At 43.7% G+C, this 26637-nt stretch overlaps 1 protein-coding gene across 1 annotated transcript in view; it reads left to right on the forward strand.

Annotated features, from left to right (window-relative positions):
• The window catches only part of ntrk2a (neurotrophic tyrosine kinase, receptor, type 2a), a 280149-nt gene that overhangs the window by 251112 nt on the left and 2400 nt on the right, over positions 1–26637 (forward strand). The window contains exon 16 of the mRNA XM_068030046.1: positions 26404–26562. Coding sequence (XP_067886147.1) covers positions 26404–26562 — 159 coding nt within the window. The remainder of the gene's footprint in view (positions 1–26403; positions 26563–26637) is intronic.

The raw sequence follows: 26637 nt of genomic DNA on the forward strand, positions 1-26637 counted from the left end.
TGCAGCAAACATAAACAAAAATGGAATTAGATAATAAATATGTAGTGCAATAAAGTGTTTGACCAGTCAATAATACAAATGGCATAAAGAAACAGGCACTGAAGCAATTTATATGCACAGCTTTAAAAGATAATGCAGGTTGGTAGAGGGAAGGTGACTGAATCAGAGTGAATTGTATTCAGATGCTCAATTGTGATCAATGAATGTAGACTCAGACTATAAATATGCCTAAAGAAAGGAGATAGGCAATCAAACAAAAAAAAGTCAACAAATACAAACTTATGCTACAATTTGCATAAAAACAGAGAGGGATGTTGGATTATTTGAGGAAATTCAATGAATGACTGACTGGAAAACAAAAAAACAGTGACCAAAGGAATAAAGAAGGCAGCCAAATTCCCAGGCTGACAAAAAAATTTAAGATGACTTCATTCTTGTGAAATCTGTAATCGGTTTCTAGGTGCACTTGTATTTGTTCTTTTTCCTCAATGAAGAATTCATCATCCATTACCGCTTACTTTTAATTCTTGGGAAACTTGTAATTAGTTTCTCAACAATTCAGCAATGGACAAAAGCATAATTAAATTGGGAGCTCCACAAAGCTTAAATAAAGCACGAAAGCAACTTAAAATGAAAAGCAAACCCCCTCTGAGGACCAAGCACTTTCACAAATACGGTATCTCTAATTTGGCGCAAAAAACATGGTGTTAACAGGAAAGTAACATTCACAGAAGATGGCACTGGTCTAGAGTTTGCAATGTATTGGAATTGCAAGTGGAAAATTGATAGAAATGGGCAACTTCTTTATTTAAATCAAAGTTAAAATAATATAATTTTAATAATTAATGAAATAATCATTGTTCTCCTGATTTACTTAGTTATAGAATTCTATAATTAATGAACTAGCACTTTAAGTCTGTATAATTCTTTGGAAAATATTCGTGTTTTGCTTCTACAAGCCTTACACTCAAGGTTCAGCTTCTAGTTGCAAAGACAAGTTAGCAGGCAGTAGAACTTTAAATAAAGTCCAGTGATGAGCTATTGTGACAGACAATGAGCAGGATAGTGGGATATGTTCTTTTGTCCCCTCACACTAGGAATTTCACAACACTCTAGGACCTATCACTCATTCTGCTCAAGTTAATTAGTGAGTTATACCCCTCCCACTGAGATCGGTATAAAGAAATCAATGATCTGATCCTACAGAATTTGTTAAATTATTTCACTTCGTCAAATGTGGAAGTAGCAGTGAAGCTCAAAATGTGGAAAAAGTCTACTTTTGCGCACTGCTGCTAATTTGTTTCCTTCATTAGCAAGAGAGAGCACATTACAGGCATAAATGTCAAGTTTCATTCCTCAGATTCCCCCTCACCACCACCATCCCACCCCCAGCACCACCCCCACCCCCCCACATCCCCAGCACCACACAACAGTGAACTGGATGAAATCCTCCACCCAGTAAGTCCCTCATGCACAAGGCAGTGCATTCTGTTACCGAGCCATACTTTTAATTGCTAGATCCTCAGTCAATAAATTGAGTTGTTTGTACTGGGGCTGCGCCTTAATTAACCAGGGTCATCTTGGGTCAAAGCAATTCCACCCCCTTGATATACAAGCCATAAATCTGATTCACTGAAAGTTATCTCACAGTTCAAATAGTGTACTGTTAATGATGAAATGTACTTTCAATCTTCATTATTCAATTCATCATAAATTTTTGATAGAATCTGTTACCCATGTGAAGCTAAAAACATTGTCATATTTTTGTGTATAAAACTTACAGAGATTGATAGTAAGCTACAAGGGAAATTATTCAAATCAATTCTGATAAGGTCATAAACTATGACCTTGAGCGACAATTTTTATTTCTAGACCATATCGCATGGCAAGGTGCTTTTAGAATTATTTTTTATTGACATTTTGATCTTCTGCATCCAGCACGGAGGTAACTGAAGTTGCCATATAAATACCTTGGCTACAAGTAAAGGCTTTCTATCCGAACCGAACCTGACGGGACCCCTTGACATGTGTCGGGTTCGGGTCGGGTCAGGTCGCCCTTCCAGGTATGGCTTTCGGGCTCGGGTCGGGCCGGGTCTGGGTCGGGCCGAGTCCAGGTCAGATACACACAGTAAGTATTACATTTTGCTCTGCTGGGAAGTTGAGTTTAGTAAGTGTCAAAAGTTGAAAAGCCTACCTGAGCTGGGAGTCCAGGACATCAAGGAGGGAAACTCTGAGTCTGCGCAGTGAGCAAATGAGCATCTCTATGATGTCATCGCGCTCATGCTGCAGCTTCCTGCAGATTCGGAATTGGAAGGTAGGTAAAGTGAACATTCCATGAGTCGGGTCGGGCTCGGGTCGGGTCGGGCGTGGGAAAAAATGGAGGTACTCTGGCCAGGTCAGGCTCGGGTCCGATGTGGTTCTGTCAGGTTTGGGTTGGGTTTTTTTCCCTGACCTGAGCAGGCCATTAGCTACAAGAGCAGGTCAGAGGCTAGGAACACTGCAGCGAGTAACTCACCTCCTGACTCCCCAAAGCCTGTCCCCCATCTACAAGACACAAGTCAGAAGTGTGATGGAATACTCTCCACTTGCCTAGATGGGTGCAGCTCCAACAACACTCAAGAAGTTTGATACTATCCAGAACAAAGCAGCCCGCTTGATTGGCACCCCATCTACAAACATTCACTCCTTCCACCACTGACACACATTGGCAGCAGTGTGTACCATCTACATGATGTACTGCAGCAAAGCACCAAGGCTCCTTAGACAGCAACTTCCAACCCTGCAACCTCTACCACCTAGAAGGACAAGGGAAGCATGCGAACACCACCACCTCCAAGTTCCCCTCCAAGTCACATGCCATTTTAACGGAATGGTTGGTTGGCATGCTTCCATCTATCCATCTATGAAAGATGATGGATGGGCAGCAAACAATCCATTTAACTGGGGTGTCTTCTCTTGGTGCACTTTGTTGATGGCTGTGAAGGCCAATCCTTGAGAGGCAGGTTCTGCCACATGTGCTGCACGTGAAGCTGCCAAGTTGTGCTGTGAGTTGTTGCTTTTGAGTTTGGAGCCCACTGCTAAGCTGCTGTAGCAATTGGTCATCGTGGTTGTACACACCTGTTCACTGGATCTGTTGCCATTTCCCTCTAGCACCAGCTAGTGTCTCCCACGTGCGATAGTCGACATTTAGGGCCTTCGTGTCATGCTTAAAAGCATCCTTGAAGCAGAGCTTTGGGCTCCCCACTGGGTCCTCTGACCCCAGCTACCTTACCCTACAGAAGGTCTTTGGGTATGCGACCATCTTCCATCGTGCAGACGTGTTCGATTCACCGAAGCCACCTCTGTTTGATTAGAGCCAACACACTTGGGAGCTCTGCCTTTGAGAGGACTGCCGCATTTGTGGTTTTGTTCTGCCAGAATATACCCATAATATGAAGATGGAAATTATTGAGCTTCTTTTCCTGGTAACTGTAAGTCGCCCATGTTTCACAGCCATACATCAAGGTGCTAAGAACACAGGCCTTATAAACCATCAGCTTGGTGTTATTCCATGCGCGTTTTGCAAGTCATCTGAAGGAATAAACTGTCTATATAAACTTATTGGGAGTTAGCTTCAGGAGCGCCACTTTAGGGCACAAATATTGGGCCTTGAACCTCATCTGAAAGAAGACAATACTACTGAAGGAGGTAGGTGCTCAAAGTTTGAGGTTGGTGGGTGAAGGTTGGGGATCTTGGGACTGGGAGCAGTGGCCATCAGGATAGCGATGATAAGTACTTACCTTTTTTTACTTATGTGATGTTTACGGTTTGTTTGTCTTGAGACTGCCAACACTGGCTGCTTGGAACAAACCAATGTTGCAATAGGGCTCTAAAGCAAGCATTAGGCCCATTGTTTTCATATCTAAATGGCCTAATGCTCCCCTCTCACTCCCATCATCCCCTGATACCTATCACATCCCCTACCCCTTCACCTTCCCAGCATCCATTCCTTTCCAAGAACACCCTCAATCTCTTCACTATCTCTATCTTTTCCCCTTTTACCGACTGACATAACCCCAGATCCTCCTTTCCTACTTGCTTTGCTGTCACTCACTTCACTCTCTCCCATCCATCTATTCTATCCACATAAGTTTGGGCAGGGGATGGGTTGCGAGCTGCTGAGGACCATATTTTTTATGCAACTACCCTCAACCAAAATCTATCCTGCAACGATTAGTGGCTTATTTCCATGCTACGTCTTTAGATAATACCAGAAGATCACTGAGCACTTGAAAGAAGTAACTAAATGTTAACAATTTCAATTAATATTGCATATCAGTTGCAGTCAGGCTATTGTTAATGTAGGCAGTTAATTCTGTTAAATGATTACCTATATGTTAGTTTATATATTATACTTAAAGTGGTGCTTAAGGAACTGCTCGATGAACTAATGTATTCAAGGTCAACAAAATAAAAGCAGAAGGCTGAGTGTCCGAGTTGTAGGATATTGCACCAGATTTATGAACAGAGGAGTATGTAATGATTTATGCCATGAAGGGGCATTATTGAATTACCAAACTCATTGCAATATGATTTCTTTATATTTACCTGGATATATTGCAACAGCTTACACTACAATGCAAACTTAGTATTATGACCAACATGCTAAATTTTAAGCAGATGTTTTGGAGCAGAATCTTGCAGACAGCTCCAAAAATAATACCTTCCCAAACGCTTTCTTTAGAGGTGACAATGTCTCTTTAAGACTAAATCATTCTGAGACAAAAAGCGTGCTCAGAAAGCAGAGATGTAGGGAAACGCCCAACAAAAGCATTCTCTGAAAAAGTTCTTTTACATTGGATTTGATGGTTAATTGATTTTTACCAGCATGGTGTGGAAATCTCACCTCGATGAAGGATAACCTAAACCAGTCTTACATTCATTGCATGTGAAAGATTGTTTGCATGAAAGCTGAAGCTTTAACTATGTGATTTCAACACAAAATGTCTTATAGACCAGAATTGATAACTGGAATCTGACACTGCAGTAATTAGGCAGACAATTCTTTCCACTCCTGAGATCCTCTGCATTAATAATGTTTATTAAATACAGGTCAAGAGCATTATTGATGAATTGAGAATAATTTTCCATGGATCTTACACAAGTGTCAGTTGCATAGATAGCAAGGGCAAAAGGTCAATTGATGTCTGGAGAATAGGGACTCATCAAATTTTCTGCTGTATACTTTGATGTCAATTCATCTCACAATTAAGGCAACATTTGGTTTTGCAATTGAATAGCAAGACACAGCCGAATCCCAGATTTAGAAAAATAGAAAATAACATTAACAATAAGAAAGAAAAACATATGTATTATTTCTTATCAGAGTATCAGGGACTTAGATTCTGAGGAAAGGTTTATATTCTTTCGCAAGCAGGAGACTTTGAGGAGACCTAATAGAAATATTCAAAATTATAAAGCAGAATAACAAATCTAATGAAGGCAAAATGTTCACGATTGAATACCAAGGGACACGTGTTAAATAATAAGATAGGAATGACAAGATGGAAGTATTTTTACAGAAAGGATCATACACTCGTAGAATCAATCTTCAAATAATTTATATGAACTCAAAAACAATTAGTTGTGTTTTTGAAGAGAAAAAGGATTGAGGGATATGGTGAGAATGTGAGTTGCTGAGGACGAGATTCATCAAAAAAGGCACCAGCCTTTTGGGTTAAATGACCTCTTCCTGCTTGTAATTTATTTAATGCTCTTCAGCTCCTTGAGGCCATTTGTAGAACAGATATTTTTGGAAAAACTGATACACATTCGTCAAAATTTTCAGTCTTGTAACTATAAGAGTATTATGGAACTCCTCCACCCCAAGCATGAAAGAATGTAATATTCTTGATGATGATGGAGAAGATTTTTATGTTGTACGTTTATCAGATGGGCGGTGGGTAAGGATACTCAGCGAAAGCCCACAGGAATGAGTGTGGGATCCAATCGATCTTGTTCCTGGATGTTCATGACAATGTGGTCACAGAGTCATAGAGTTATACAGCACAGAAACAGGCCCTTCGGCCCATCGTGTCCGCGCCGGCCATCAAGTACCTATCTATTCTAACCCCGTTTTCCAGCACTTGGCCCGTAGCCTTGTATGCTGTGCCATTTCAACTGCTCATCTAACTACTTCTTAAATGTTGTGAGGGTTCCTGCCTCTACAACCCCTTCAGGCAGTGTATTCCAGATTCCAACCACCCTCTGGGTGAAAAGTTTTTTCCTCTAAACCTCCTGCCCCTTACCTTAAATCTATGCCCCCTGTTTTTTTATTCATTCATGGGATGTGGGCGTCACTGGCTAGGTGAGCATTTATTGCCCATCCCTAATTGCCCTTGAGAAGATGGTGGTGAGCTGCCTTCTTGAACTGCTGCAGTCCATGTGAGGTAGGTACACCTACAGTGCTGTTAGGAAGGGAGTTCCAGGATTTTGACCCAGCGATAGTGAATGAACAGCGATTATAGTTCCAAGTCAGGATGGTGTGCAGCTTGGAGGGGAACTTGCAGGTCATGGTGTTCCCCATGTATTTGCTGCCCATGTCTTTCTAGGTGGTAGAGGTCGCGGGTTTGGAAGGTGCTGTCTAAGGAGCCTTGGTGCGTTGTTGCAGTGCATCTTGTAGATGGTACACACTGCTGCCACTGTGTGTCGGTGGTGGACGGAGTGAATGTTTGTAGATGGGGTGCCAATCAAGCAGGCTGCTTTGTCCTGGATGGTGTCAAGCTTCTTGAGTGTTGTTGGAGCTGCACCCATCCAAGCAAGTGGAGAGTATTCCATCACACTCCTGACTTGTGCCTTGTAGATGGTGGACAAGCATTAGGGAGTCAGGAGCTGAGTTATTCGCTGCAGGATTCTTAGCCTCTGACCTGCTCTTGTAGCCACAGTATTTATATGGCTAATCCAGTTCAGTTTCTGATCAATGGTAACCCCCAGAATGTTGACAGTGGGGAATTCAGTGATGGTAATGTCATTGAATGTCAAGGGGAGGTTAGATTCACTTTTGTTGGAGATAGTCATTGCCTTGCACTTGTGTGACGCGAATGTTACTTGCCACTTATCAGCACAAGCCTGGATATTGTCCAGGTCTTGCTGCATTTCTGCATGGACTGCTTCAGTATCTGGTGAGTCGCGAATGGTGCTGAACATTGTGCAATCATCAGCGAACATCCCCACTTCTGACCTTTTGATTGAAGGAAGGTCATTGATGAAGCAGCAGAAGATGGTTGGGCCTAGGACACTACCCTAGGAACTCCTGCAGTGATGTCCTCGAGCTCAGATGATTGACCTCCAACCACCACAACCATCTTCCTTTGCACTAGGTATGACTCCAACCAGTGGAGAGTTTCCCCCTGATTCCCATTGACTCCAGTTTTGCTAGGGCTCCTTGTTGCCATACTCGATCAAATGCTGCCTTGATGTCAAAGGCAGTCACTCTCACCTCTTTTGTCCATGGCTGAAGCAAGGCTGTAATGAGGTCAGGAGCTGAGTGGCCCCTGCGGAACCTAAACTGAGCATCACTAAGCAGGTTATTGCTAAGCAAGTGCTGCATGATAGCACTGTCGATGACACCTTCCATCACTTTACAGATGATTGAGAGTAGACTGATGGGGAGGTAATTAGCTGAGTTGGATTTGTCCTGATTTTTGTGTACAGGACATACCGGGGCAATTTTACACATTGCCGGATAGATGCCAGTGTTGTAGCTGTACTGGAACAGCATGGCAAGGGGCGAGGCTAGTTCTGGAGTTCAGGTCTTCAGTACTATTACTGGAGTATTGTCAGGGCCCATAGCCTTTGCAGTATCCAGTACCTTCAATCATTTCTTGATATCACGCAGAGTGAATCGAATTGGCTGAACTCTGGCATCTGTGATGCTGGGAACTTCAGGGGGAGTCCGAGATGGATCATCAATTCGGCACTTCTGGCTGAAGATTGTTGCAAATGCTTCAGCCTTATCTTTTGCACTGATGTACTGGGCTCCCCCATCGTTGAGGATGGGGATATTTGTGGAGCCACCTCCTCCAGTTAGTTGTTTAATTGTCAACCACCATTCACGGCTGGATGTGGCAGGACTGCAGAGCTTAGATCTGATCCGTTGGTTATGAGATCACTTAGCTCTGTCTATCACATGCTGCTTACGCAGTTTGGCATGCAAGTAGTCCTGGGTTGTAGCTTCATCAGGTTGACACCTCATTTTGAGGTATGCCTGGTGCTGCTCCTGGCATGCCCTCCTGCACTCTCCATTGAACCAAGATTGGTCTCCTGGCTTGATGGTCATGGTAGAGTGAGGGATATGCCGGGCCATGAGGTTACAGATTGTGGTTGAATACAGTTCTGCTGCTTCTGATGGCTCACAGCGCCTCATGGATGCCCAGTTTTGCATGACTAGATCTGTTCAAAATCTATCCCATTTAGCACGGTTGTAGTGCCACACAACACGATGGAGGGTATCCTCAATGTGAAGATAGGACTTCGTCTCCACAAGGTCTGTGCGTTGGTCACTTCTACCATTATTGTCATGAACAGATGCATCTGCGGCAGGCAGATTGGTGAGGACCAGGTCAAGTATGTTTTTCCTCTTGTTGGTTCCCTCACCACCTGCCACATACCCAGACTGGCAGCTATGTTCTTTAGGACTCGACTGGCTCGGTGAGTGGTGGTGCTACCGAACCAATCTTGGTGATGGACATTGAAGTCCCCCATCCAGAGTACATTTTGTGTCCTTGCCACCCTCAGTGCTTCCTCCAAGTGATGTTCAGCATGGAGGAGTACTGATTCATCAGCAGATGGAGGGCGGTAGATGGTAATCAGCAGATGTTTTCCTTGCCCATGTTTGACCTGATGCCATGGGATCTGGAGTTGATGTTGAGGACACGCAGGGCAACTCCCTCTCGACCTTATACCACTGTGCCGCCACCTCTGCTGGGTCTGTCCTGCCGGTGGGACAGGACATACCCAGAGACGGTGATGGCGATGTCTGGAACATTATCTGTAAGGTATGATTCAGTGTGTATGACTATGTCAGGCTGTTGCTCTCCCAACATTGGCACAAGCCCCCAGATGTTAGTAAGGAGGACTTTGCAGGATCAACAGGGCTGGGTTTGCCGTTGTCGTTTCCGGTGCCTAGGTCGATGCCGGTTGGTCCGTCCGCTAAGGGAAAAAGTTTCTTGCTATCTACCCTATCTATGCCCCTCATAATTTTGTATACCTCAATCAGGTCCCCCCTCAGCCTTCTCTGCTCTAAGGAAAATAACCCTAAGCCTATTCAGTCTATCTTCATAGCTGAAATGCTCCAGCCCAGGCAACATCCTGGTGAATCTCCTCTGCACCCTCTCCAGTGCAATCACATCCTTCCTATAGTGTGGTGCCCAGAACTGTACACAGTACTCCAGCTGTGGCCTAACTAGTATTTTATACAGCTCCATCATAACCTCCCTGCTCTTATATTCAATGCCTCGGCTAATAAAGGCAAGTATCCCATATGCCTTCCTAACCACCTTATCTACCTGTGCTGCTGCCTTCAGTGATCTATGGACAAGTACACCAAGGTCCCTCTGACCCTCTGTACTTCCGAGGGTCCTACCATCCATTATATACTACTTTGCCTTGTTAGTCCTCCAAAAATTCAACATCTCACACTTCTCAGGATTAAATTCCATTTGCCACTTCTCTGCCCATCTTACCAGCCCACCTATATTGTCTTGTAATCTAAGGCTTTCCTCCTCACTATTTACAACACCAACAATTTTCATGTCATCTGCGAACTTACTGATCATACCTCATATATTCATGTCTAAATCATTAATATACACTGCAAACAGCAAGGGTCCCAGCACTGATCCCTGCGGTACACGACTGATCACAGGCTTCCAATCGCAAAAACAACACTCGACTAGCACCCTCTGCCTCCTACCTTCTTAACCCATGCGAGATTTTATCAAAAGCCTTACTGAAGTCCATGTAGACTACATCAACTGCTTCACCCTCATCCACACATCTAGTTACCTCCTTGAAAAATTCAATCAATTTGTTCGACATGATCTCCGCCTGACAAAGCCATGCTGGCTATCCTTGATTAATCCCTGCCTCTCCAAATGGAGATAATCCTGACTCTCAGAATTTTTTCCACTCGTTTCCCTACCACTGATGTTAGACTCACTGGCCTGTAATTACCTGGTTTATCTCTGCTACCCTTCTTGAGTAATGATACCACATTCGCTGTCCTCCAGTCCTCTGGCTCCTCTCCTGTGGCCAGAGAGGATTTGAAAATTTGTATCAGAGCCCCTGCTATCTTCTGCCTTGCCTCACATAACAGCCTGTGATACATCTCATCTGGGCCTGGGGATTTATCCACTTTTAAATCCACTGAAAATGCTAATACTTTCTCCCTTTCAATGCTAATTTGTTCAAGTTTATTGCAATCCCCCTCCCTGATCTCTACACCTACATCGTCCTTCTCCATAGTGAAAACAGATGAAAAGTATCCTCTTGCCCTTAATATACTTATAGAATGCCTTAGGATTTTCCTTTATCTTGCTCACCAGTGTTTTTACATGCTCCCTCTTCGCTCTCCTAATTACTTTTTTAAGTACCCCCGCTACACTTTTGATACTCCTCTAAGTTCTCTGCTGATTTCAGCCCTCTGAATCTTCCATAAGCCTCCTTTTATTTCCTTATCCAATCTCCTGTATCTCTTGACATCCAGGGTTCCCTGGACTTGTTGGTCCTATTCTTCACATTTACCAGAACATGTTGCCCTGAACTCCGAGTCCACTTTGGCCAAATCCTGTTCTTTCATATTGAAATTGGCCTTCCCCCAATTCAGTACCTTTACTTCTGGTCCATCTTTGTCCTTTTCCATAACTACCTTAAATCTTAGAGTTATGGTCCCAAAATGCTCCCCCACTGACACTTCTACCACTTGTCCGGCTTAATTCCCTAGGATTAGGTCCAGTATCTCCCCTTCTGTTGTAGGACTTTTTACATGCTGGCTCAAAAATCTCTCTTTTATGCATTTTAAGAATTCTGTCCCCTTTAAGCCTTTTGCACTAAGACTATCCCAGTTGATATTGGGGAAGTTGAAATCCACGACTATTATTACCCTATTATTTTTACACCTCTCTGAGATTTTCCTACATATCTGCTCCTTTATCTCTCCCTAACTATTTGGAGACCTGTAGTACACTCCCAGCCAAGTGATTGCCCCTTTTGTGTTTTTAGGTTCTACGCATATGGCCTCATTTGAGGAACCTTCTAAGATATCCTCACTGCAGTAATTGGCTCCTTGATCAATAGTGCAATGCCACTTCCTCTTTTATACCCCACCTCTGTCATGCCTGGAGTTTCTATACCCTGGAATATTGCAGTCCAGCCCTTCCCTCAGCCATGTCTCTATGATAGCAATAATATCATATCCCCATGTGTTAATGAATGCCCTCAACTCATCTGCCTTACATTTAAGACTCATTGTGTTAAAATAGATGCAATCCAGCCTTCCATTATTCGCTTGTGTCTTAACATATCTATATTTGCTCTGCCTTCCAGACTGACTTAGATTCTCTTCTATATTTAGCTGTGCATCACCTCCCACTGTACCTCCACTCTGTATCACATCCCCCTGCCAAATTAGTTTAAACCCCTCCCAACAGCACTAGCAAACCTCCCAGCAAGGATGTTGGTCCCATTCCGGTTCAGGTGCAACCCGTCCAACTTGTACAGCTCCCACCTTTGCCAGAAACAGACCCAGTGATCCAGGAAACTAAAGCCCTCCCTCCTGTGCCATCTCCTCAGCCACGCATTCACCTGCTCTATCCTCCTATTCCTATAATCACTAGCACGTGGCAGCGGGAGTAATCCAGAAATTACAACCTTTGAGGTCCTGCTTTTTAATCTGCTACCTAGCTCCCTAAATTCTTGTTGCAGGACCTCATCCCTTTTTCTACCTATATTTTTGGTACCAATGTGAACCACGACCTCTGACTGTTCACCCTCCTCCTTCAGAATGTCCTGCAGCCCCTCCGTGACATCCTTGACCTGAGCACCAGGGAGGCAACATACCATCCTGGAGTCACGTTTGCGGCCACAGAAATGCCTATCTGTACCCCTTGTGCTAGAATCCCTGATCACGATAGCTCTCCCACTCTTTTTCCTTCCCTCCTGTGCCTTTGAGCCACCTATGGTGCCACAGACCTGGCTCTTGCTGCATTCCCCTGAGAAGTTATCTCCCCCAACAGTATCCAATGTGGAAAATCTGTTAGATAGAGAAATGGACCCAGGGGACTCCTGCACTACCTGCCTAGTTCTTCTGCTCTTCCTGGCGGTCACCCATTCCCTTTCTGCCTGAGCAGTCTTTACCTGCGGTGTGACCACCACCCTATACGTTCTATCCATGATGATCTCAGCCTCGTGGATGCTCCACAGTGTTCTCAGCCGCTGCTCCAGATTCGAAATGCGGATTTCGAGTAGCTGCAGCTGGAGACACTTCCTGCACATGTGTTCGCCCTGGACATTGGAAGTGTCCCTGAATTCCCACATTGCACAGGAGGAGCACTCCACGCTGCTGAGCTGGCCTGCCATGACTTACCCTTAATTTACTCAGAAATGTGAGATTATTTACACTAAGGACCTTGCTTCCCTAAAAAACACTACTAACTATATATAAAAAAGTAATAATTATTAATAATTATTAATAAATTGCACTAATTTTAAAAAACACACTTTAGTAGTATTAACCTTATCAGTTATAAGGTAGGTTTTGAGGTCTGTTTTTAAAAGAAGAACTTTCTCTCCCCTGACTTTTTTAAGCTATTTACAGGCACGAACAGCTGTTTCATACCAACCAATCAGCTTACAGATTTCCCATGATGTCGCTGTAAGTCTTTTTTTCCTCTATTAAACCTCAGCGCGCAGAGACACAGACAGAGCCTGCCGAATGCTGCTGCTCCGGTCTTCGGGTAGGTAAGGGCCTCGAGCCCCACTCTCTCTTTATACAGGTCCCGCTCCGGATCCGCCTCCCCCCAGGTCTGCCTGCCAACTGCCGCCAGTCTGGTCTGCAGGTAGGTAAGGCCCTCGAGCCCTGCTCTGTCTTTATACAGGTCCTTCTCCGGATCCGTCTCCTCCCAGGTCCGCCTGCCGACTGCCGCTACTCCAGTCTTTAGGTAGGTAAGGCCTTGAGCCCCGCTATCTCTTTATACAGGTCCTGCTCCAGATCCGCTTCCTCCCAGGTCCACCTGCCGACTGCTACTGCTCCAGTCTTCAGGTCAATAAATGACTCGCACAAAACATGCTCCCCAGTTGGTGTTCACTGATTGTGGAGGTAGTTACTCAGGTGCGAATAAAGTGCCTGCAGCAGCACCTTGAAGTGGAAGTGCATTTAGCATCAGGAATTCAAAGAAACAGGACTTTGGAGCAGCAGCCAACATATGTCCAGAACCTACAGTACTAGATACATAACATTTCAAAGGTGCCAAACCCACAAGAAACTGTCATAAAAATGTCTCCAAAAGTTCCACCTGGCTTTCCCTGAAAGCAGACAAGAATTATTGTTACTTATTGTTGAAATTGGCTGCCTGCCGACTTGTACCACCCATGGTTAGTGAGCAGACGTGGGAACTGGCAGCAGTCATGTGGAAGGAGATAAAAATGCCTCTGAGGTCTTAACTGTGTCATTTCACCCTGTTGTGCATAAATGAGGCTCCCAGCTGGCTCTGATGGGGGTTTTGGGCACCTGAATGCAGGTCCTCCTGCAAATTGTTATGACCGAGGTGGGAGGAATGCACTGTCTTTTCTAGTTCGACTGCTCCACAGGTCACAACATCTATTTAAATGTTTACCCAGTTACCGATACGGTCAATCATAGACTCTACTCTGTATCCCAGAATAAGATGCACCAACCAAGTTTCTTCAATAAACAACAAAATTACCAGTTTATTATAAAACAAGACATAACCAGTAATGAAGCAAAGCATTAACACACAGATTGAAATATGAAAGTTCCCTTTTACCTTAGCCCCTCATACACACACACACACCCCAGACCGGTTTACTGAAAAAAATAGAGATTTTCTCTTTTGAGCTCTAATACAAAAAAGACAAAAAGAATACTTTGGCCAAATACTTGCTAATTCTTGAAGAAAAAAGAGAAGATATGGGAAGATGTCAGTTGTCCCTTTTTGGTTTGGCGTCCCAAATACGTGTAGATGGCTGTCACTGGGATCTTTCTAGAACAGTTCTTTTCAGTCGACATTGAAGATCAGTTTGGGCAGGCTTTTGAGGAGAAATGTGGCAACAGAGGTTTCTGGTAGGCCTTTCAGGGGGAATGCAGCATCAATTTCTCTATTTCTTATACTCGCTTCTAAGAGTTTCTCAAAGAGATGGAAAAGCTGGCAGGCTTTTCAAAGAGATGGAAAAGGCTAAGTTGGGGTTTTGTCCTTGTCAGGTCGATTTAAAACTCCTTTCAAAACACTGTACACCCCAACTGACTGTCCAAAGCGAAATCAAATCAATATCTCAAGAGTCAAGCCCCCTGACTCCTATAAATCTTGACCTGTTACTTCTCCGTAAAAATTCCCCCCAAGTCAAAAAGCCCCTGCTGGGTATTTATCAGAAGACAGGTGATTTCCAGTAAAAGTTGTTTTCAAACAAGACCTCTCAGTGTCCTTTCATTGACCCCAGTGAAAAAAAATCCATGGAATCCTTTTCCGTTTTCCCAAATAAAACAATGGGCTGAATTTTATAAGCCCCCTGATGTCGGGGGTCATGGCGGGAGGCCCGGAAAATACTTCTGGGAGAGGCCTGCAACAGGCCTCACGCTGGCAAGGCCCCGTCGCATTTTACTGGCGGCAGTGAGGCCTCAGGGTGGCCCCCCCACCGCTTTGTGGCGGAGCCTTCATTTAAATAAATTTAAATAACTGCATAAGCACTTACCTTGTCCAGACGACCATTCCACGCTGATATTCCAGCCAGTGGCCAGAACTCCACACCTTCGGATCTCCGTTCAAAGATGACACTGGTGGGGAGGAGTGAATTTTTCAGGGTGGCGGGGGGAGTGACAAAAACAAACACAATTGGTTGTGGGGATGGTGGGAAGGGGTTGAGGGTCAAAGGGAATAAAGTTTAGGGTGAGCAGTTTGGGATATGAAGAAAAGTTTTTTCTGGGGGGAGAGGGCAATTTATATATAGATCACCCATTGGGGGGGTGGAAGGTGGGATTCAAAGTTGTATTAAAATTTTATTTGTATTTCCTGGAGACCGGGACCTTTAAAAATGTTAATGTCACTGAAGGGCTTGAAACCCTTTAAAAATAGCACCAGTGCCTGCGCGGCGGCGCCGGATGCTGTTGCCGGGAACGGAGCGGCCGCCCCCTCTACGTCATCGGGGGAAGGCATTCTGCCCCTTCCATGTAAACGAGCCACCGGACAAAATATCACGGCGGCTCTGCATCTAGTAAAGTTCAGCCCAATGTCCATAATTCTAAAATACATGAGTCCTCAAAAAAAACGTAACAAAAAATATAGAAGCACCGTCATAACAAAATCATGAGATCAGCAAATCAGGACAATGGCAACACAGTGGGAAGTTGGTGACCACCTGCTGTTGAATTTGGTTCCACTACTGTCCCCTTTTTAAGCACAAACAAGGCTGTAATGACAAATTTTCCCCCAATATATTGTTGCAGTCTCATGGATTGTGAGATTTCCCAAGTTGTTGAAAGCAATGACACAATGTTCACTATTTGGAATTTTTTTTTGTGTGTTTTGCAAATGGATGTCTGGAAATGTTTGCTATCCCCTCTGGTGCAAGGCTATCTTGATGTGCAGTCTGCTCCCACCATCCCAGGAGTAAGTGCTGGTGATGACCACCTCCAGCACTTGAGCTATCTTTCTCTTATTTATGTTGCAGTATTTCTGGAGATGAAGGATATCTGTGGACGCGCTAAAAGTTCACAAGTGCATTTCCGCTGCAAACATGTAGTGCAGCTAAGGGTAACACTTGTGTTGTGTATATTTGGTACCAGTTTAAGATAAGCCTCAGTTGTAGCAGACATGAACAAATACCCAAATCTCATGGGCTTGATTTTCAGACTCCAACGGGGCCGGAAACAGAGGCGGGCAGGCACTCAAAATAGTCCTGTGGCCTGCATGGCAGTTCCCTGGCTCCATTCTGCTCCTGGGCCGTTTTCCTGGAGGTGGGGTGGGGGTTGGTAGGACTACCTGCCAGCATGCAAAGGGTAGCTGATTAAAATAATTAACAACCAATAAGACCTGTTAACAGAGGCCAACTGGGATTTTCCATTCGGCTTCCAGGTTCCCTCAGGCAGCAGAGCCAGATTAACTGCCTGGAGGCGGCCACTTGGCAGTAGACTGCGGGCCAGTGCTCCAGGCATGCTAAGAGGCCCTCCCTGCCTGCCTAGGTGCAGCAGCAGCCACAGGCTGCCCTGTAGAGGGGCTCCCCCATACACTGGCGGCCTGGCTGCAAAAGCCATTTTTTAGTTGAAATTTAAAGGTGTTGGAGACAGGACACCTCCATTTTGAAGCAGCCTCTCCCTCAATTACCTTCCATTGCATCCTGCTGCTGTTTTCAAGCTGGAAGGCCTCTGGTTGGCCCTCCAGTTTTGAGAGCCCACCCTCTATCCTTAATTGGATGGCAAGCCTGCTCTCTGGCCATTAATTGGCCTCTTTGTGGAGAATCATAATGGGCTGAATTTTACCGACACCCCTGATGTCTGGAATCGTGCGAGGGGGCCTGGAAAATGCCTCCAGGAGAAGACCGCCAAGGGCCTCAACAATGGGAAGGCCCCACCCCATATTACTGGCAGTGGCGAGGCCTCGTGGCAGCCCCTCCGCCGCTCAGCAACGGGGTCGAAATTTAATGATGCTAATGAATGAATTAATGTCTTACCTGCTACTGCCGGCCATCCCGCTACAATATTCTGGTCAGTTGCTGGGACTCATGTGCCTGCTGGAGATACGATGCGGGACACCGATTGGGAGGGGGGAGGAGGTAAGTTTTCAGGGTGGTGGGAGAGTGGGCTCAAACTAATGTGATTGGTGGAGGGGGTGATGGGAAATGGTAAAATTAAAGGTTTTGTTAACTTTGTTGGGGGGGATGGTCAGTTACACAAGGTAAGTATTTTGGGGGGCAGAGGGCAAGGAATGAGTGTATTGTTATTTGGGGAGGTGGTGGGAGAGGGGTTGAGAACATATATGTAATTTTTTTAAATCAATTTTATTTAACTTTCCCTTTAAAAATTTTAATTACACTGAAGGGTTCGAAGCCCTTTAAAAATGGCAACAGTGCCACTGCAATGGCGCCAGACGTTGTTGTTGGGGACAGACTGCCCGCCCCCTCCACGTCATAGGGGGTGGGGGGGCGCGGTCTGCCCGGCCATGTAAATGAGCCGCCGCGCTGAATATCGCCGCGGCTCCGCGGAGTAAATCACACGCATGTGCGCCACCATCATAGAAGTTTGCCGCCGTTCTCGGCAGCAAGCCTGTAAAATGCAGCCCAATGAGTGAATGTTTCCTACACACTGCAGGCTTCTGACCCACATTTGAGCCTGACGGTAGGGTTCAGAATCCCACAGGGAAAATTCATGGCCTCTATCCCAAGCACTCATCTCTTTTACACATGCATTTCTAATGTCACTTTTCATTGGTGATGGTCGAAGCATTATTCAGAAACTTACAAAGTGCACATCTTGATGATGTGACCCTAAAGCATCTTTTCTCTCTGATATGACTTGCTAAACTGCTAATGCCAGTGTATGAACTATGTAAAACTTGGAACTGATATGTAACTTGTTCCCAAGACATTACATTAGTGACCTGACATTGAACAGTATGGTATTTAAACAGCCACAGCATCACCATCTGACACTCATGTATAGCCCCAAAGTAATTTTCCAACATTTGTAGTCATTATGAGCTGAGACAGTTACTTACAACAAGGATAAATTAGGTTGGATATGCTGTGTTTCCTTAACTGTAAATTTATTTCCCCAACTCAATTAAACTGCTGCAAATAAGGAATTTAGCGATTGCCTGATATTGCTTATGGTGACACTTAGTACATATCATGTGTTCCATTCCCAACAAAGCTGTAGATTTATTCGATGTTATCAGCCAACCTGCGGTCATTCACCAGCAGGCAAACCTAGATATGCTTGATATAATCAAATCACTTCCTGGCACTACTTCAAAGTGAATCTGCAGCTATTTGCAACCCAACAATCATCCGTCCTATCTACTTTCAGTATTGGATCACTGATAAAGGCAAAACAAAAATATAGAGCAAAAACTGTTAAAGTTAGCAAAATCCAACAAAACGCTGCTTTCTGCAAACTTCAGCAAGGCAGATGATTGGCACTGTGCAGGTAGCCTTGTGTCTCCAAGTCAGCAAGAGTAATGCAATAAAAGTGGCAACTTTTAACCAACTGGGAGAAAATTCACACCTCTCACCATCACAGCAAAAATGGGTAGAGTGATATTGGTTGTGGTGGTGGTTGGAAGAGGAGTGGTGCAATGAAGATTATTGCTACAGCTGGTACAAAAAGGGCAATTTTCATGAGATTAAAGGACGCTCATTAATATTTTAGGCAACAAAAACTGCTGAAACCAGGCTGGCGTATAAATAGCAAACAATGCTGAAAGCTGGATTTTAATTTTTAATGAGGTTTGAACCATTTGACAATTAATCATTCTCTAAAGGCTCAAGGCTATTGTCTCTATATGAGTTCCTCCTGAATGTACCTAAATGTTGGTCAATAGGATGAAAGAGGATTGTGAGATATCACATTTTGCCATCTTACAATGACTATAAATAAGAATCAATTTTGATTGTCATGCAATATCTCTGTTTAAATTGTGATTTTTGTTTATCTGAAGTAAAGTATCAGTCACTCACTCACACAATGCTGGAGTCATCCTGTTTTGTAATGGCATAAAACTCAAATAGCTGCCTATAGCTCCAGCCATTCAGTTCTTGACAACTAAATGGAGGTGATTATTTTGAGTCTGAGGATTTCTTTCTCATTTCGATTTTGTCAGGTTCAACCAAGACACAAAGGGAGGCTTTTGTTGGTAGATCAAAAATGGCTTCATCTGACTGAAACTGGTTATAATCATCCCTCTTGCCCACCAATAACAGAGCAGTTTCTGTGGTTGTCATGGAGAACCTGGTAACCCAGAACATTCTGACCTGACAACCTGAAAGCTGGATGTTGGTGAACATCCTCCAAAAGGAGGAAGTTCATGCATGTGGAAATTCTTCTATTTCCTGTAGTTCGAGAAAAAGGCTGTCTTCAAGTTAAGGTTATGATGTGGACTCTGGGTAATGTTATGTCTATGGCTGTTAAGCAAGTTTATCGATGATCACAAACTTCCCTTCATTGTCTGGCAACTCTATTTAAATAACAATCTAGGGTAACATTTTGATTTTTTTATTTGTTCAATATATGTCATTTATAGATTTTTCTTTAGTGAGACCTGTGCTGGATTAATAATTTTAAAAGTGCATTCTCTGTGAGCACAGAGTCTTGGGGCTAATTTCAAGCAATGTAAGCATGGTGTTGATCCTGATGCAAGAATCCTGAGGTTTAATTTCTCTCCCCTTCTCCGCATGGACACATATCAGGTGCTCTCACTTGAAATGTACTCTGCCTGATCTGGCAAATAATTATGAATTATAATAGGCCTAACACTTCCTTGGAACAATTCTGCCCGTCTGGGGAGGCGGTGGCGTAGTGGTATTATCACTGGACTAGTAACCCAGTGACCCAGGGTATTTCTCTGGGGACATGGGTTCAAATCCCACCACAGCAGAAGGTGGAGTTTGAATTCAATTAATAAATCTGGAATTAAAAAGCTAGTCTAATGATGGCCATGAAACCATTGTCGATTGTTGTAAAAACCCATCTGGTTCACTAATGTCCTTTAGGGAAGGAAATCTGCTGTCCTTACCTGGTCTGACCTACATGTGACTGCAGACCCACAGCAATGTAGTTGACTCTTACATGCCCTCTGAAATGGCCTAGCAAGCCACTCAGTTAAGGAAATTAGGGATGGGCAATAAATGCTGGCATGGCCAGCAACGCCCACATCCCATGAATGAATTAAAAAAAAGGTCTTGTGTCTGGAAAGAGGAGCATAAATCCAACCTCTAAGGCCAGCCACAGTACTGTCCAGAAACAGGCCTTCACCCCTCAACATATAATGGGAGACCTAGTTTGCTCCAGATGCAAACATTCCATCTGTCCTCTGGAGAAGTTCCACAGCAACACAAAAGTGGGCATTGTCTCAGCATCATGGTTCCCTGCTCCTTTCTCCTCTGAATTGTGCACAGGAATCGAGTGTTTGCTAGGCTTAAAGCCAAGGAAAATAAGCCATCAATGTTCAACTGTTTAAGCTGATATATAATGAGGGAAATTGTTGGCCTCATGCACCCAAATTTCCACTTTGTGCTTCTAGTGGGCAAAGTACAGCACCTGGGAGTGAAAATTAATAAAATTACCCTTTACATTTTGTAATCATGTATCAAAGAGATGTACTTGCTATCATTTAATGACAAACCATTTGAAACACATTTCAGTGGATCAGTTATTTTATTCATTTGTGGGATGTGGGTGTCGCTGGCTAGGCCAGCATTTATTGCCCATCCCTAATTGTCCTTGAGAAGGTGGTGGTGAGCTGCCTTCTTGAACCACTGCAGTCCATGTGGGGTAGTTTCACCCACAGTGCTGTTAGGAAGGGAGTTCCAGGATCTTGTCCCAGCGACAGTGAAGGAACAGTGATACAGTTCCAAGTAAGGATTGTGTGTGGCTTGGAAGGGAACTTGCTGGTGGCGGTGTTCCCATGCAACTACTTGGCCTTCTAGGTGGTAGAGGTCGTGGGTTTGGAAGGTGCTGTCGAAGGAGCCTTGGTGCGTTGCTGCAGTGCATCTTGTAGATGGTACACACTGCTGCCACTGTACATCGGTGGTGGAGGGAGTGAATGTTTGTGGATGGGGTACCAATCAAGTGGGCTGCTTTGTCCTGAATGATGTTGAGCTTCTTGAGTGTTGTTGGAGCTGCACCCATCCAGGCAAGTGGAAAGTACACCATCACACTCCTGACTTGCGCCTTGTAGATGGTGGACAGGCTTTGGGGAGTCAGGAGGTGATTTACTCGCCACAGGATTCCCAGCCTCTGACCTACGATTGTACCAACGGTATTTATATGGCTACTCCACTTCAGTTTCTGGTCAACGGTAACCCCCAGGATGTTGATAGTGGGGGATTCAGTGATCGTAATGCCATTGAATGTCAAGGGCAGATCATTATATTCTCTCTTGTTGGAGATGGTCATTGCCTGGCACTTGTGTGGTGCGAATGTTACTTGCCACTTATCAGCCCAAGCCTGGATATTGTCCATGTCTTGCTGCATTTCTACACTGACTTCTTCAGTACCTGAGGAGTCACGAATGGTGCTGAACATTGTGCAATCATCAGCCAACATCCACACTTTTGACCTTATGATTGAAGGAAGATCATTGAAGAAGCAGCTGAAGATGGTTGGGCCTAGACATTACATAGAACATAAGAACAGAAGAACTAGGAGCAGGAGTAGGCTGTCCGGCCCCTTGAGCCTGCTCCGCCATTCAATAAGATCATGGCTGATCTTTTCGTGGACTCAGATCCACTTACCCACTCTCTCACCGTATCCCTTAATTCCTTTATTGTTCAAAAAGATATCTACCTTAGCTTTAAAAACGTTTACTGAAGTAGCGTCAACTACTTCACTGGGCAAGGAATTCCATAGATTAACAACCCTCTGGGTGAAGAAGTTCCTTCTCAATTCAGTCCTAAATCTGCTCCCTCTAATCTTGAGGCTATGCCCTCTTGTCCTAGCTTCACCTGCCAGTGGAAACATCCTCTCTACTTGTATCTTATCTATTCCCTTCATAATTTTATATGTTTCTATAAGATCCCCCCTCATTCTTCTGAATTCCAATGAATATAATCCCAATCTACTCAGTCTCTCCTCATAAGCCAACCCCCTCAACTCCGGAATCAACCTAGTGAACCTCCTCTGCACCCCCTCCAGTGCCAGTACATCCTTTCTCAAGTAAGGAGACCAAAACTGCACACAGTACTCCAGGTGCGGCCTCACCAGTACCTTATACAGCTGCAACATAACCTCTCTGCTTTTAAACTCAATCCCTTTAGCAATGAAGGACAAAATTCCATTTGCCTTCCTAATTACTTGCTGTACCTGCAGACCAACCTTCTGCGATTCATGCACAAGGACACCCAGGTCCCTTTGCATAGCAGCATGCTGCAACATTTTACCATTCAAGTAATAATCCTTTTTACTGTTACTCCTACCGAAATGAATGATTTCACATTTATTAACATTGTATTCCATCTTCCAGACCTTTGCCCACTCACTCAATGTATAATGTTCCTCTGCAAAGTTTCACAGTCATCTGCACACTTTGTTCTGCCACTCATCTTAGTGTCATCTGCAAACTTTGACACCCTACACGTGGTCCCCAACTCCAAATCATCTATATAAATTGTAAATAATTGTGGTCCCAACACCGATCCCTGAGGCACACCACTAGTGACTGATTGCCAGCCAGAATAGCACTCATTTATCCCCACTCTCTGCTTCCTGTTAGTCAACCAATCCTCTATCCATGCTAATACTTTACCCCTAACGCCATGCATCCTTATCTTATGCAGCAGCCTCTTGTGCGGCAACTTGTCGAAGGCCTTTTGGAAATCTAGGTACACCACATCCACTGGGTCCCCATTGTCCACCTTGCTCGTAATGTCTTCATAGAATTCCAAAAGATTTGTCAAGCATGACCTGCCCTTCATGAACCCATGCTGCGTCTGCCCAACGGGACAATTTCTATTGAGATGCCCTGCTATTTCTTCCTTGAAATAGACTCAAGCATCTTCCCCACTACAGAGGTTAAGCTAACCGGTCTATAATTCTCCATCTTTTGTCTACCTCCCTTTTTAAACAGTGGCGTCACATCTGCTGTTTTCCAATCTGCTGGGACTACCCCAGAGTCCAGCGAATTTTGGAAAATTACCGCCAGTGCACCTGCTATTTTTCCCGCCATCTCTTTTAGTACCCTGGGATGCATTCCATCAGGGCCAGGAGACTTATCAATCCTTAGCTCCATTAGCTTGCCCAACACTACCTCTTCCGTAATAATGATTGTTTCCAGGTCCTCACCTACGTTCATCTCTTTGTCAATTACTGGCATGTTATTAGTGTCCTCCACTGTGAAGACCGATACAAAATACCTGTTCAATGCCTCGGCCATTTCATCATATCCCATAACTAAATTCCCCTCCTCATCCTCTAAAGGACCAACGTTTACTTTTGCCACTCTTTTTCGTTTTATATATTAATAGAAACTTTTGCTATCTGTCTTTATATTCTGTGCTAGTTTTTTCTCATGTTCTATCTTACTTTCTTTATCGCTCTTTTTGTGGCTTTCTGTTGACCTTTAAAGTTTTCCCAATCTTCTAGTTTCATGCTGGTTTTGGCCACTTTGTATGCCTTCTCTTTCAATTTGATAGCCTCCCTTATTTCCTTAGACACCCATGGCAGATTACCCCTTTCCTTCCAGTCCTTCCTTTTCACTGGAATATACTTTTGCTGAGCACTTTGAAAAATTGCTTTGAAAGTCCTCCACTGCTCGTCAACTGTCCCACCATAAAATCTTTGTTTCCAGTCTACTTTAGCTAAGTCCTCCCTCATTCTATTGTAGTCCCCCTTGTTCAAGCGCAGGAGCCTGGTATTGGATTTTATCTTCACACTCTCCATCTGTATTCTAAATTCAACCATACTGTGATCACTCCTTCCAAGAGGATCCCTAACTATGAGGTCATTAATTATTCCTGTCTCATTACCCAGAGGAACTCCTGCAGTGATATCCTGGAGCTGAGATGATTAACCTCCAACAACCACAACCATCTTCCTTTGCGCTAGATAGGACTCCAACCAGCAGAGCGTTTTCCCCCTGATTCCCATTGACTCCAGTTTTGCTAGGGCTCCTTGTTGCCATATTCGGTTAAATGCTGCCTTGATGTCAAGGGCAGTCACTCTCACCTCAGCTGTGGAGTTCAGCTCTTTTGTCCATGTTTGAACCAAGGCTGTAATGAGGTCAGGAGCTGAGTGGCCCTGGCGGAACCCGAACTGAGCGTCACTGAGCAGGTTATAGCTTTATTATTGTTGCTGCAGAGTATTGAACCAATAATGAGATTTTTTGGAAAGGCAAAAGCTTGGTGGTATCGATATAAGTTCAAGGATAATGCTATCATGTTGGAATTGATTTCCATCGCATCTATGCCTGTTTGTGGAGCATAATAACAACTAAAAGTGCCCCCAATATCAATAATATAGAATGCTGTTCAGCCTGTTTATAACTTTGAATTGTACGAACAGGGTGTTAGCAGGTGACTGTGGGAGATTTCCACTGCAGTCTGGAAAAATGATGGCAGCAGAGAAGGAGCAATTCTGAGGAAATTCCTGGCCAGTGCTTTATGCTTTTTTGCAGTAAGTGACAGAATCATGAACAATTTTACCAAAAAATCATGGCTTGACAGATATGTTTTATTTTATAACATTCTAAATTCTTAATATTTCAGGGTTGGTGTATTGGATCCCTAAGGAGAAGTGCATTCAGAATCCCTGTCCCAACTGCTATTCCAGAAAATAGGAAACTGACAAAATGTCCCGACTTCCCCTTTAAACAGTTATGGAGCATTGACCATGGCCACATTGAGAGAAGCTGGCTGGAATCTTTCAACTGAATAAAAACAAACAGGAATATGAGAAATATAAATGAGAGAAGAATGGAAAATTATGAAAATCAAATATCTGTATTTTGTTTATTCATTGTTGTTAACACATGAAAATGATTGCATATTTATTTCCAAGTATTTTCAGCTAGGCTGAATGATTGTTGTCCCCTCCTGATTATGCAGATTCTCATAGAATCATAGAAAGCTTTGGCTTGGCAAAAGGCCACTTGGTCCATTGTGTCTGCGCCGGCTGAAAAAAAAAGAGCCACCTAGCCTAATTCCACTTTCCAGCATTTGGTCCATAGCCCTGCAGGTTACGGCACTTCAGCTACACATCCAGGCAGCTTTTAAATGAGATGAGATTTTCTGCCTCTACCACCCTTTCAGGCAGTGAGTTCCAGGCTCCCACCACCCTCTGAGTGAAAACATTTTTACTCATCTCCCCTCCAATTCTTCTACCAATCACTTTAAATCTCTGCTCCCTTGTTACTGACCTGTTTGCTAAGGTAGATAGGTCCTTCCCATTCACTGTATCCAGGCCCCTCATAATTTTTTACATCTCAATCAAACCTCCCCTCAGCCTCCTCTGTTCCAAGGAGAACAACCCCAGCCTATCCAATCTTTCCTCATAGTTGCAACTTTCCAGTCCTGGCAACATCCTTGTAAATCTCCTTTGTACCCTCTCTAGTGCAATTACATGCTTTCTGTAATGAGGTCTCCTTCCAATAAAAGGCTGTTATTGAAATCCATCTACTTTTGTTATAATGAAAGAGGATTAAAAGTGTGGGGCAGCACACTGATACGAATCAAAAATTGTCTTAAGGAAGAAAATAATTGTAGCAAATTAAGTAATATGTTTATTCCACACCTATACCTTTAACAAAGGCCCCCTTTTTGGGCAACAAAAGGAAACAACTAAAATTTGACATTTTTGAAGTATTTCTGTCATCCAGATAAAATGGTAACTCTGGCTATGTCACTGTTGCTAAGATACAAATGACATAGTAATTTCCACCAATGTAGTTTGGCTGTGTGAACTTTGATCAGTGCAATATTAAAAAATCCTGGTGCATCTTACTCTTCAGAGGCTGGTCTTTCCAGCAATGCAGAATAATTAGCACAGTTGAGAAAAAAGCAAATTTCTAATATAATAAATTTCTTTATGGAGTCAATCGCTCTCACAACAGTATTCTGCAGGACTGTTAAGACTGGATAATATCAGGAGTGGGATTTATGATCAAGAGAAGTGAGACAGGTCACAAAACCCATTTAAAGAAAAAGAGCGGTGTTTATTTTTAAGAGTAGTGTAGATCAAAAGAGGCCACATTTTTAAGCCAAGTGAGTGAGTCATAGTCCTAATGACTAAAATTGGACAGATATAATATAAACTTCAGTTTCATTTCAGTCCCATACCCATTTATAATATGTCTTAAGTGTGGTATATATGTTGTATTTTTGCCTAAATGCACTATTATATTTCCAAGCTTCCGTTTTGATGCAATGATTTTGCTATTGTAAATCTTCCATTCAGATATGTTGACACTTAATTTTCTTCCTCTTCAGGTTGGTGGTCATACAATGCTCCCCATTCGTTGGATGCCTCCTGAGAGCATTATGTACAGGAGATTCACCACTGAGAGTGATGTCTGGAGTTTGGGGGTGGTGTTATGGGAGATCTTTACCTATGGAAAACAACCCTGGTATCAGTTGTCAAACAATGAGGTTTGTGTAAGATTTTATAAACTGTAGTCAAAAAGTAGCAGCCTGTTCTTTAATTAAACTTGCCATTACAGCACA

The sequence above is a fragment of the Heterodontus francisci genome, chromosome 4, assembly GCF_036365525.1.
Source record: "Heterodontus francisci isolate sHetFra1 chromosome 4, sHetFra1.hap1, whole genome shotgun sequence".
NCBI classification, from domain to species: Eukaryota; Metazoa; Chordata; class Chondrichthyes; order Heterodontiformes; family Heterodontidae; genus Heterodontus; species Heterodontus francisci.